This window comes from Taeniopygia guttata, chromosome 2 (assembly GCF_048771995.1).
Source record: "Taeniopygia guttata chromosome 2, bTaeGut7.mat, whole genome shotgun sequence".
Classification (NCBI taxonomy): Eukaryota; Metazoa; Chordata; class Aves; order Passeriformes; family Estrildidae; genus Taeniopygia; species Taeniopygia guttata.
In genome coordinates this window covers 143,287,925-143,301,577 of record NC_133026.1, presented here as the reverse complement: position 1 = coordinate 143,301,577, position 13,653 = coordinate 143,287,925, and the positions used below count along the sequence as shown (strand labels likewise).

The 13,653-nt window shown below is 36.2% G+C and overlaps 1 protein-coding gene across 6 annotated transcripts in view; it reads right to left on the bottom strand.

The window, feature by feature from the left end:
- Positions 1-13,653, bottom strand: part of EFR3A (EFR3 homolog A) — a 76,542-nt gene that overhangs the window by 3,785 nt on the left and 59,104 nt on the right. For all 6 annotated transcript variants that reach the window (XM_002187800.7, XM_012572123.5, XM_030266705.4 and 3 more), the window contains exons 16-23: positions 13,199-13,360; positions 11,857-11,988; positions 11,304-11,371; positions 10,009-10,136; positions 5,457-5,545; positions 2,134-2,182; positions 1,038-1,141; positions 364-413 (exon numbers count right to left, since the gene is read on the bottom strand). In XM_002187800.7, the coding sequence (XP_002187836.4) occupies positions 364-413; positions 1,038-1,141; positions 2,134-2,182; positions 5,457-5,545; positions 10,009-10,136; positions 11,304-11,371; positions 11,857-11,988; positions 13,199-13,360 (782 nt within the window). The remainder of the gene's footprint in view (positions 1-363; positions 414-1,037; positions 1,142-2,133; positions 2,183-5,456; positions 5,546-10,008; positions 10,137-11,303; positions 11,372-11,856; positions 11,989-13,198; positions 13,361-13,653) is intronic.

The window sequence follows — 13,653 nt, the reverse complement described above, 5'->3', positions numbered from 1 at the left end:
GGGACACTCAGAGTGATGGCATTTGCTTTCCCAAAGAGTTCTGCTTAGCTGGAGATGGCTAAACCCTGCCTGCCCATGGGAAGTGAATGAATTTCTTATTCTGCTTTGCTAGCATGTGTGACTTTTGCTTTGCCTATTAAATTGTTCTTATCTCAACCCATGTTTTTTCTCACTTTTACCCTTCCAGTTCTCTTCCTCATCCTTCTGAGGAGGGTTAAGCCAGTGGCTACATGGGGCCTACCAGAGATAAGCCACAGCATTCCGTTAAGGCAATTATTTTCTCCCTATTACCATCTGAAAATACCCACAGGTGCTTTGTAAGTAATTTTTCAGGTAAAATATTCTTCTTGCATAAAGCCTTACCGGATGGTGAGTTCCAGTATCTGTGCCAGTCTATCGTGAAGCAAGTTTGCCTAGGAAAAAAAAAAAAAAAAAAAAAGTTAAAATTGAATTATTAACTCCTAGATAATGACCTGAGCTACAATGGGTGTGCCAGGCCATACTCAGGAGATTGTGTTCCACACTGCCACATGTAAATCTAGGTCACATTGCTTAATTTCCTTTCTCACTGCTGCAAGGATTCGGAGTCTTAAAGATGAATTTGAGATTGAGTGAGCCTGTCCTGGAGTGACAAGAATTATATAGCAAATTCTGCTGTTGCAGACAGGAGTTTAACAAACCTGAAATACATTTAGTTATTTAAGATACAGAGAGGGTTAAATGCTGCTCCAGTTATCCCAGAATGAAATAGGAATGGACTGTGAACCTGGATTTCAAAGAGAGCAAGGAATATATTAAGGTGAAGAATGTACAAGTTATTTGTACTATTACTTTCTAAATGGTCTAGGAACAAACAAAAACACACTTCAAATTACTGGAATCTCCTAACATCGATAGCAGTGGAGACAAAACAAAGAACTGAACTTCTAAACAAGTAACAGCAGCAGCGACGCAGCAACTTAAATCCCCTTCAGTCAGCACATGCCCACTAATGCCTACACTGATATCCTCAGTGCTAACATTTCGCAGAAACTCACTTTGGTTTCACATTGAGCTGCGATTTCTTCAAATGGTGCTTTCTGGAACTTTTCAATCACAAGACGCCTTTTTTCCTTTTCCTGTTCTTCAAGTCCACTGTTATCTTAAAGGAATAATAAAAAAAAATTAAAGACAAATGCAATCTTTGCCTATAAAGTACAAGAAATATCAAATGCACATTGCAGAAGTGAATAAGGATTGTGCCTGAAGAGATGCAACCATTCTCAAGCCAGCTGTCATCTGGCATTGCACCTAAAGCAAAATACAAATAAAATTTCAGGGAGATGGTTTGAGGACCCAATTTTTCCCCTTTCTTACCAAGTCTTTAATTATAAGTAACATCCATGCTCCCTTTTTCTTTATTGCCTGCACTTCTCCCTGCATACTGGTTCAGATTCAAGAGGAAACAAGAATCTTCCAATATCATGCTGACAGGTGGCCAGACTTAGTACTCTGTAGAATGTGTCTACTGTTCTAAACATCAATGTTTAATACGTATTTTAAACAGGATTTTGGTAGACTGAAAAGCATTAATTAGCAATTACTTATAGTAATATGAAATAAGGAATCTGGGTAATTCTGTGTTCTCGCAGCCAGGTCATTTGTCAGAAAAATATTCTTTTAAAAAAATCTTAGTACTGTGAAGTTCACAATGTGTAATTTATAACCTATTTTTTGAATGCACTGAAGACCAAAAATCTTAATACGTAAAAAATACTCAAGTTACCTCACAAGTCAATAGTAACTTGAGTATTTTTTATGTATTAAATTTTTATGTATTTTATGTATACAAGTTAATTTATGTATTAACTTGAATATCTCACATTTATAGCTTTGTCTGTACCACAAATGGAATAGATGACAGGCATTTCCAGATGCTTTTCATTTAGTCCCATTAACTTCAGAAAAGGAATTCACTAACATTATCAAGATATCATTTCAGAGATTTAGAAATAAGTAACTGGAGTTTTAAATAGATTTACTAGCTGAAAAGAAAAAAAAATATTTTATGTTATTCAGGCCTTTCCCTTTTCTTCAGCAATTCCATAGCAATTGTGAACTATTTTTCACAAACACAACTGTAACAAATCTTACCAATGGCTTTCTTCAAAGCTTCAAAGGTGATTTCTTCAGTATTATCAACCTAAACACATAGAAATAAAACTCCTTAATCATCACATATAACATATAAGCTTCTAAAAAATAAGGAATGTGATAAAACACAGAAGGCCAAAACAGCCTTACAAGTGTTCTGCCTTACGTGTCTCCAATAACTTCATTTGGACTTTCTGTGACAACCAACAGATCAGTAATTCACATTTTTAAGCCACTGAAATGAATGAGGAATTTTTCATCCAATGAGATCAAGGAAAACTTTCCAAATTGTACTTTAGATGCTCTATGGCAACAATACTTTATAAATGGATTTGGATTTTGATAGAAGAGTCCTTTAGGTCAGAAATAAGCTATAGTTTTTCTATACTGTAAAATCTCAGTACTGGTTCTTCGGTAGGTGTTGCCAATAATGTCAACTGCTTCCTGAGACTCCCTGAGTTACCAGCAATGTGATGCTAAAACAGGAGCTGACAGTGGAGTGCAGAGTAGAAAATGGTTACTGCTTTAGGCTAACTTTGTACCATGATGGATCCAAATAATTTGGTGCTTACATCATAAACACTGGAGTTAAGGGCTCTTCATAACAAGCTATGTCTGATACACTGAGAAAATCTGTTCATCTACTGATAAGAATATCCATTTGCTGCTGCAGATGCACTTCATCAGGAATTGCTTGAGGATGCAAAAATACCGAAGCATTTCAATTCGTTGCAGACCTAGTTTCTATATCAGTAAATATATTTATAGTGAAGCCACCCTCTTGGGGTGGCTTAGGGGAGAATGTTTAAATGGCAGAACAGTCTTCACCTGAACAAAACATGGTTTCTTAGCTTGAATTTCCCCACTTCAATCCTTCCAACATGTGAACAGGCAGCACTTTTATTCTTCCTGATAAACGCTAACTCTTCAGAATGGTCCAATATGATTTAAGATAAGAGGTAAGGTAGCAAAAAGTTCCTTTATTCCACTCAGAAGATTATAAGTTCTTTAAATGTTTTAATTTATTGTCTTGAACTACTGTTAAGGGAAAAGGAAGTAGGTGGTTCCTTTTTACATGAGTTATTTAATGAGATGCAGCTGAAAACTACATTTTTCCAACAGGTTTTACTTAATAAGCATGTATTCTCTACCTCTGAATAAATAAAAATTAATAAATACTGAAACACCTTTTTTGTCAAATATTTGTGGACACGGCTAAAGACCAAGAGTATTCAGGTTCTGAAATCATCTTTTATAGAACTCACATTTGGTAAATGTTAGTTGCTTATGGCTGCCTTTCATAGTTAACCTCCACATTAGTTGCTGCTATTACCTAGCGTTATACTTGATTAATTAATACCCCTGCAGATTAATTAAAACTACCTGCAGTTACAAGTGCTTTCACCTTATGAATGGAGATAACTATGGGAAAACTCACCTTCCTGAACAAGATTCACTAAAAGACTTGGCACCACAAAAAACTGAGTCCATTGACAGAAGAATTGCATTTGTATAGTATAAAATAATGGCTATTTTATGGATAAACAGTCTTCTGTCTCAGTGAAGAAATGATATCATAGAACATTATGTCCTAAAACTTCCATTAATTAAGTAGGTAATCCCCTCAATCATAAAGATTTATGCTTGGTTTTCTTGCAATTGAGTTTTGCTAATGATTATGGATTGCTATACTGACTAATCTAGACAGCAAGAAAACCAGATTTCATACATAGGTATGAAGGTGCAGTCAGCTAACTGGAAAATACTGTTTTCTCCTTTGCCTTGTAAACAAACCTCATAAAGCAAGTAAAGGAGGAATACTTTGCTTCCTGTGTTCCTGATTAATAAAATTCATGTTTTAAGAGATAAAAAGGATTTAATTACTTAAGACACTGGACTACATTAAGACCACATTAAGCTGAGAACCCATAAAAAGATTTTATCTACAACCACTACATCCACTTAAAAAAAGTCTATGTATCAATGCTTGAACTAACATCAGCATAGCTTGAAATCTGAAATGGAAACTTCTCTAATTCTACTTTAAAGGGAGTTTTTAAATTACATTTAACCACATATAATGCATGATTTTAAAAAAGAATACTTATGTCAGAAAGCCTAAGTCCCGTGAGGAGCACTTAGTTGCTCCAGAAAGTTAGAGATCTGATTATCTCACTTATTTTTCAAACATCTTTTTATTCTTTCTACTTTTATCTGTATCCTTGATAAAGCTGAAAAGCAAGAAGTGAACACAAAAGATCATCTGAGGTAAAATGAGCACAAAGCAGAAAGGAATAATAGTAATGGTAATAACAGTAATAATAATAAGGCAAAACATATCACCTTTATCTAAAATAAAGCTTGCTCCTTTGCTACAGCTTAATACTGAATTTTTAACTAACACTCAGGTTGACTCAGTCCACACATTTTGCTTTGTGTCTCTAGGCAGTTTGTGCTTGAAGATGTCAAAAGTAAGAACCATCTGTACCTCATATGAGGTACAAACACCTCCATTTCAACAGCTATCTCCATTGCAGCCAGCAGAAATCTACTTAATAAAGATCAGCAGAACCTTGAAAAATATTCAGTAGAAGCAGAAATTTATTTTAAGAAATACTGCAAATGAAGTGTCAAACGATGTGGGATAGTTTTAATTATACTGTGGTCTTCCTAAGGGATAATTGGCATCAGCTCCTGTACCCTACATATAAACTTTCTGTTGCTACTTTATACTTCCTGTGCTGCATGCCAAACTCTCCTGGAGAGGAACAGTGACACTGGTGCACACAGCCTGCCCAGTCTTCACCTGTCCCTCTCAGAGACTGCAGCTCTCCCACCAGGCTTCTTCTTCTCTAGGCTTGTATCTCACAGCCCCAGGCTGTTGAACAAGTATCTCAAATACTTCAAATGATACAGGGATACAGATGCTGGAATTTATTGTATCCCTCAAAAGGCAAAGAAAACACTTTAGAATATTTACTCATAAAATACCAATTGTTCAGCATGTAAATAAATGCATTGCTACACCACAATGTGTAGTACTATCTGTAAAAACTGTAGTGACAAAATACTTGACCCCTTTAAACAGTAAGATCTTCATTTTTATATTTATTTTTATATTTTATTTATTTATATTTTATATTTATTTATACATTAAGAGTGTCTTTGACAATATATTTCTGCAAGAAAAAAACTTAAAAAAACAAACCCCTCAAAGTGTTTAACATTGCTAGAATAACAAGATATTTGACTTTCTGGGAATACTTGACTTACATTCCCCTCTCCCTCCACTCAAGATGCTGCTTTAAAATTGATTTTCATACCTTATCCTCTGTGTTGTTGCCAGACAGAATATCCACCTGAAGAGACACTGTGTCCACAATACTCTTCCTCCTGGAGAGTCTGTCCTCATCTAGCACAAGAAGAAATTATCTCACTTTTTGCATAACACTCTTGAAACATGTTTAGTCAAATTTCTACCCATCAGATGCAGATTTATTTCCATATGCCTGTTTAACCCAAGATCATCTATTCTATCATTTGAATTGTGAAAAATGATACATTTAGAGTTACTGTTTTAAATTACTAAACATGAAGAAAAATAACCTTTTCGTAGGTCTCTCATTACATATCTTTTCAACTTTCTCTAGAAAATCCAGAATTTTAAAAACTGATGTCTTATTTAAATGCATAATAACAGACCACATGATCATACATAGCTGTAAAATACTTTACAAAAGCCTGAACTTTTTTTTTTTGGTTGTGAAATTGAAATATTAAGGTCTTAATAAGGTATTCTGAAACAGAAGAGGACTTATTGGAATATGAGTCATTGACAGAAGAAACAAAGATTTCTGAATGGAAATGAACAACAATCCTTCCTTATTCTTGTTGCTACAAGTACCATATTCAGCAAGTCTAAAAATCTACCGGGTGAAAAAAATTCTCTCCATTTCTCACTTCCTACAAACATTTTAGCAGGTCCAGCTGGCCTAAAAAGTTGTCAGAATAAGACTAACTGTGCTGATACTAAAAGAAGCATAACAATTTAATTAATGCATAAGGAGATTATGATCAAATGATCCATCAGTTGATAAAATCTCCTTCTGTGACTGCAGTCCTAAGACATTGCACCACTAGTGTTTTCTCATTTTTGACGTTTAATATATTAACAAAAGATTTTAATGAACAGCAAAAATACATTTGAAGACTTGCCACAGAGATCCTCTGACAAACAGATACTTGAGTGGCCTGACTTTTGTGTATGTCATTTACATGAATTGCAATGTCACATTTTAGATTTTAGCCAAGATCAAGTCATTTGGACCTTGCTATTTTTATTTGATGACTTGCACTGCACAGTTAGAAGCAGCTACAGGCACTTGATACTAAAAAGAAGAGAAGGACTGTAAAACTCCCCTATGACAATTTATGCTGGTTCTTCTGCAACCTTTGTTTAAACCACTTCTGGCTAAGCAAAGTGCTTTTGCAGTGCAAATATTGAACATGAACAAACAGAATTCATTCCAGCAGAGCTGAACATTTGCTCAGCTTTTAAAAACCAAGAAATAATTTTCAGAAGTTGCATAAATGAAATGTCATTTTAAGATCAAGAGGCAGTGAAAGAACAAGATTTGTGAAAAACACCTGAATTCTACCAATATTTGCCAGGTTCTCAGAGACCCTGAGCATTTGAAATGGCATTCTGAAGGATTTTACTCAATTTTTAATCCTTGATGGCTCACTGGTACATGATGCAATATATTTCAGATCTGAGGAAAGCACCTCAGCCCCCAAGAGAAAACACCCGACAAAACCACATCTCTGCTGCCATCTTGCTGCTCCCTCTATAACTGACACACAAACACCAGAAGATACATTTTAGGGACACTTTGGACAGAATTCATTTTTGTAATGGATGCCTCACTAAACTTGCATATGAAATATGTGCATATATCTCTAATTTCAACATATTAAGAAGGTAAAAAATTGTGATAATTGCCATTTTTTTCTCTTTTAAAGTACTGTGCTCATCCACACACATGAAGGAGCCCAGGGGCTCGAGGACAGTGAAGGAGCCCAAACACCCACTGGTGCAGCCCCTGCCAAGGCTGTTCCAGAAGCCTTGGCCCCATTGCCTGGGCAAAGGGAGCAGCTCTGTGCATCACCTCACTGACCGAGGCGGGGTCCATTACTTTTGACAAGGGACAATGGCTTTAAACTGAAAGAGGGTAGATTTAGATTGGATATTAGTAAGAAATTCTTTCCCATGAGGGTGGTGAGGCACTGGCACAGGCTGCCCAAAGAAGCTGTGGCTGCCCCATCCCTGGCAGTGTTCAAGGCCAGGTTGGATGGGGCTTTGAACAATCTGGGATAGTCAAGGTGTCCCTGCCTATGGCAGGGGGCTTGGAACAAGAAGACCTGTAAGGTGCCTCCTTTTTGGGTGAGAGACTCTGTTCTTTGTGCAGTCATTATCTTGAATGGCCAGTGATTAAGATGAATCATCATTCTTAAAACAACTGAGAGCTTCTTCCAACTTTCTACAGGTTTTTGTAATGTCACTCAAAGAGGTAATTAGTACCATCACAAAAATGATACCTATGGCTCAACTACCTGCTCAGGGAAACAGAACAGGAAGCTAGTTTTTGGTAGAGTACAAAGTCATGAGCAAACACAACAGCAAACCCCACAGCAGCTAACATTGCTACAGGCATGTCAAGGAGAGAAACAAAAAAGCAAAAGGAAACACTAAATCCACTAAGTACAACACAATTTCTGGCCTAAAGATATTTAGGCCTTCTAAAAGCATTTTTTTGACTGCACATCTTATAGGGACACACCACAGGGCAGGAGGACCTACAGCTCATTTTTACCTTTCCACTTGTGTTTGCATTTATGAGGTTTTGTGCCTGATGGAAATAGAGTTGAATTAAATATATATATATATGTAGACAAAAATTAGTGAAAGCCTTTTAAATTATTAGTTTTCTCCCTCCCTCAAGTAAGAAAGAAACGTATAAAAATTTGCAAATACTAATGCCTTTCTAGTTGTTCAGAAGTATCAAGACGTGAAACAAAGACAAGGTGACAAAATTATGTTCTGTAAGTCATTGTTAAGCACTGTAATGGAAATACCAGAAATTAGGATGAAATATTCACTGGCTTTTTGGGTTCAACCCTAGGTTTCACAGGAATATACAAAAAAAGGTATTGTTTCTTTATTAAGATTAATTATCTCTTTTGAAACACTACATTCTAGCATTATAATCTTAACAGCAAAAATGTAACATTTAATTGCAGTAAAAAAAAGAAAAACTTAGGAATTCCAAAATATTCACTTGGTCCACATTCAGTTAAAGGAAAAGCTTGGAAAAATCAATATTCCACAGGATCAGAGATTAATTAACTTAATTGGCTATGGCAACAGTCAAGAAACAAGTTTTGGTTGCTGCTCTTTATAAAAAATTACAAAATTCTCGAACCAATCTGATTCACATTTACTAAGGATTAAATATGGCAATTTCTCATCACCTGCAGAGGCAGTTAATCACACACTCTCGGCTAAACTCAATTAATGTTGATGTCAGAACTTGCGTCTCTTCCTGTGTGGGAACGCATTTTTAGCAAAGTATACAAGAAAATCTTACTGAGGTCATTTGGGTACAAATATATCTGAGTTTCTAGAAGTGGCTTAACATAAATTTCAAACCAGGTTATCTTCCTCACTCCATTCTCATTCACTCAAAGCCTGTAACATTTCCTCACTTGCTGCCCACCTCTTCTACCAATACTAAAATATAATGTTAACTGGCTTTTTAGGTGCCAGAAGAAATAAGCATAGGAACATTATCCTTTTTAGAAAAAGACAACCAGCAACAGAAAACAGACACTGTGGCTGTGCTGGAACATATCACTAATGTGCCTGCTTGCATTTGGAGAACTCGATTCCTCCCACAGTAACTATTCAAAAGAGATATTCAAGAGCAGGCAGCAATCTTCCTGAATCAGACTGCCAGAGAACACATCTGGCATTCACTGTGTATATGTACTTTGGTTCTTTCTGTGTGTGAGCCAGAGAATACAGAAATCACATTTTACTGCTAGTTACTTTGAAAAGGCCATGCTTTGGGTTAGGGTATTCCCTAGTCTATTACAATAGCAACCAGTTATATACAGCCACAAAACACACATGGTTAAGAACAAATTCTTCAATCAAAATTTTTTCAGTAACTTGCTCAATTGGCTGTTGAAAATATATTAAAAGTGAAAACCATACAAATGTCACATACTAGCTAGTCCTTCTCACATTATTCACTCAGCCTGTGCAGCACCAACTCCCACAAACCTTCCTCAGGGAACACTTTATTTCCACTGTTACCTGACACAAAACTTGCATAGGTATCTGATGGAGGAAAATATCTCATTCTTGCTTAAATTAACATCTGCTCATTTACAATTTAACTAAGGGAAATAAATCAGCACAAGACCATATGGCAAAAGGATGGAGTATCTTTCATTCCATGTTTACATGAAATGGATAAAGTAAGTTGACTTGTATATTCTTTCCTCATTTTCTAGATCAAGTTAGTACAGGTATTCTTTTGAAGCAAAGACTTCATGAAAAATAGTCAAAATGTGTTCTAGGACCTTTGGCCTCACTTCCATTCTTTGAGGAAAAAAAACAATCTTTGAAATTTCTTAACAATAACACAGTAGCTAATGAGAAAAAAAAAAAAAAACAACCTTGAGAAGACAAAATGATCTGATTAGGTTTTGTTGCCAAGCAGTCACACTACATTTTATTGGCACAGAACACATTAGGAAAATATTATTAATAACTGGTACTAAGTTGTGTTGCTACTAATAACCACTTACCTGTTACCTGGGGGACATATGGAACTGACAGTCTTTCCACATTGTATCCACTGCCTCCTAATGATTCTGCAATCTTGTTGGTCAGGAAAAACAGATCTGTTTCATCCTTCTCTAAGGATTTTGGAAGACTGTCAAAACATATATTTGAAGTTATAGTCTACCAATAGATATTTGTTGGTTAAGTAAAATATTTTTCTAATATCTGTGAGCAACCATGGAGGGTCAATGGCAATGATTTGATGGAAATAAAGCTTGGTCGATTTTTAGGAATGAATACACACCTAAAATTAGTCCACTGAAAACCTCTGCAGTAGTTTAGATTACTTTAACACTTCTTGTTTATATGTTCTTCACCTATTCTGCTACATTTTGATAAAATATGATCTCTGTTAAATAAAAAAATCTGCACAGCAACAGTAATATTAATTAATTATTTGTAATATTTGTCATTTGCCAGCAGTGTGCCCCTGTGGTAAAAGAGACTGAGGGTGTCCTGGGCTGTATCAGGAGGCTGAGGGAGGAGATCCTTGCCCTTTATTCAGCTTTGGTAAGGCCACACCTGGAGTGCCGAGTCGAGCTGGGCTAGGCAGGACATGTAGGGAGCCCACCACAGGGTCACTAAGGTGGATTATGGGGCTGGAGCATCTCTGCAATGACACTGAGAGAGCTGGGCCAGCTCAGGATCTCATCAGTGTGTACAGCTCGTTTAAGGGTGGAAAGGCCTCAGAACTAAGCAGCTCTCAGCACTGCTCTGTGACAGATCCAGAGGCAATTGGCACAAACGGACACACAGAAGGCTCTGTCAGAACATCAGGAAACACTTTTTTGTGCAAAGGTAACCAAGCACTAGCGCAGGGTACCCAGAGAGGTTGTGGAGTCTCCATCCCTGGAGATATTCCAGAGCATATGAATGTGATCCTGCACAGCTTGCTCAAGGTGACCCTGCTTAAGCAGGGGGCTTGGACCAGACAGCCTGGAGATCCCCTCCAGCTTCATCCATTCTGTGATTCAGTGAAAATTTTTTTTGCTGTTATTGTTTATTTTGCTCAGTGTTTGCACACTGTTGTGCATCCTATTGTGCATAAATGCCTCTGACTACAATAAAAAAGTCTTAAGCCCATTTTTTTTCCCCTGTAAGTGTACATGCTTTTAATGCTTGGGACTCTTCTGCCTGTCCACAACAACAGAGAAACTCTGATTTTTTTCACATATGGAATGTTTCTCAATGATGTATGATTTTTAATAGCAAAATAGGGACTTCACTGACCACCAATTCCCATTTTGTATCTACTTACTTGACTTTGTCTTTGAAAATAGTTTCTGGTAGAAAATAAGCTGCCTCCACACTTCTGGTTTCAATGACCTGAAAAAAAACCCCATGTCAAATGGAGCAGTTCCATAGTCGTTTTCTTCAACATCTAACCTTCACCAACATCAACCTCAACACAAGTGAAACATTTGGGATTTTTTTAACCAGGGAAAGAGACTGTGGCTCTCACCCTTTAGACTAAAAATCTGTTTCCCATGGTCTTGTGCATGTCAATACTGTTTTATCAAAGACAGTGGAGCTGTAAAGTCTTACACCAGATGGAGATTTGGCCCTTTATATATGGTACTATCTGCAAAATAAAATGCTGTATATTGAGAGAAGATTATTTTATTAAGATTTTTATAATCTTAAGAGTCAGCAAGTAATGCCATGAGAGACTGAAGATCAAGAACAATGTCAGTGGACACAAACAGGGGAGATCAACACAACAAGCAAGCACCTGACACAATGTAATTTACTGATTTTACAGTGGACTGTGTATTGTTCTAAATGACCTGAATTATTTAACCATGTCTTACCTTGCTGACATGCTGACAAAAGGCAGGAACTGCAATCATCTGACTCAGGAAGTTTAGATATGCTGCAACCAATGCCATGACTCCACAACGATTAAACATTGGCAGATTATCCTCATTGATGATGGCAATGTCCTGAAATATAAGGGGTAGCATTATGTTTTCCAAAGTCAGCAGGCTGTCTTGAATATATGGAAGTCAAAATTATCATTGGTAACACTATCTGACATATGATGCTTAACTGCTATTACTTAAAATTTGATATATCTCATCTTAATATTCTAGTTCTTAAGCTCATTCCTGAAGTAGGAATATATTGATCTGAAGTTAGAGAGCTTAAAAGATTCAACCATTATGAAGAAAAATAAATTTCCTCAACTCAAAATTCTGTTTCTCAGACAGCAAGTACAGGTTAATGACTGGTAGTCTCTTGTTCTTACCACCTGTTGATCATAACATTTTCTCAGGAAAATTAGAAACAGCATTTTGATAATAAAGATCACCAGTATGAATCACAGATACAGCACAAAAGAGGAAATTAGTTAAAGCATATTAGCACTTCTATGTTTATTCACATTGCATTATTTTTGCTCTAGTAAAACTCCTAATGTCCTTCCCACCAAGTAAGGATTTGGTTCAATTACATATTTTAAAATTATGGATGCATACTGCATTTCTGATGTTTTATAATACAGCTGCACATTTGGGAATAAGGTTAATGACAGAATAAACTGAGAATACAGGGCATGATTTCATCAAAATTCCAGAGTACATGTTAGCACTACTTTATTTTTGATTTCAACACAGATAAACTTAGTAAGCTATCCAGTTTCCCTGAGGACTGTATGCAAGTATGAATTAATATTTGAACCTGTTAAGGAAATGTTAAGGAATAAAGCCTTAACACTGACAGAATTTTATTCTAAGGTAAGATTAAATAGCCTGGTTTAGTAACTATTCCCAGACAATCAATTATACAGAAGTTTTCATCCTGGGTGCAGACAGTGCATACATTTTATACAGAACACGAGATCATAGATTGAGAGAATACCTTGCCAATCTGCTAATGAGTATCAGTGATCCTAATAAATGTTCCAACAAGTTTCCACATCTGCTGTTTTTCCTGAACAGCACATGCTGTGGAAGTCTGTTACAAAACCGATTAGATGAAGTTTCCCCATTAGTAAGTGGTACATACAAAGTGCACTTCCTTAGTGATCAATCAAGTTCAGACTGAATTATGAGATTTCCAATTTGAAGATCAGTATACAAAAACCCCCCAGTTCTTCACATCTCCAACTACACATTTGAATGGTCAGCCAGTGAATGCAACACAGACCCATACCTGCAAGGCAATAGCTAATCGGATGAGGTCAATAACCACTTCTTCATTGGCCAGCTCTATTGTAGTAAGAGCTAGAGATGTAAACAAGAGTTCAAAGTTTTTCTGAACATTGTCTTCTTCTTTGCAGCCTAAGTAGATGTGTCTGTACAACTGCTGACCATGCTATAAAAGACATAAAGGGGGAAATGGGTATTAAAGAATAGAATAATTTAGGTTAGAAAGAATATTTGAAGGTCTTCTGGTCCAACTGTCTACTCCAAACAGGGCCAACTTTGATGTTAGATTAACTGAGAATTAAAAAAACAAAAAAAGGATAAAATACACGGTGTACACATACATAGAAAAACAAGTACATTATTAATCAAGTAGACCTCGAGGTTTCTAATAACAGCTTCTTTATAAACACTGTACTGTTCTATTTTATGCACTAATGTACAGATAGAGAAGATGATACA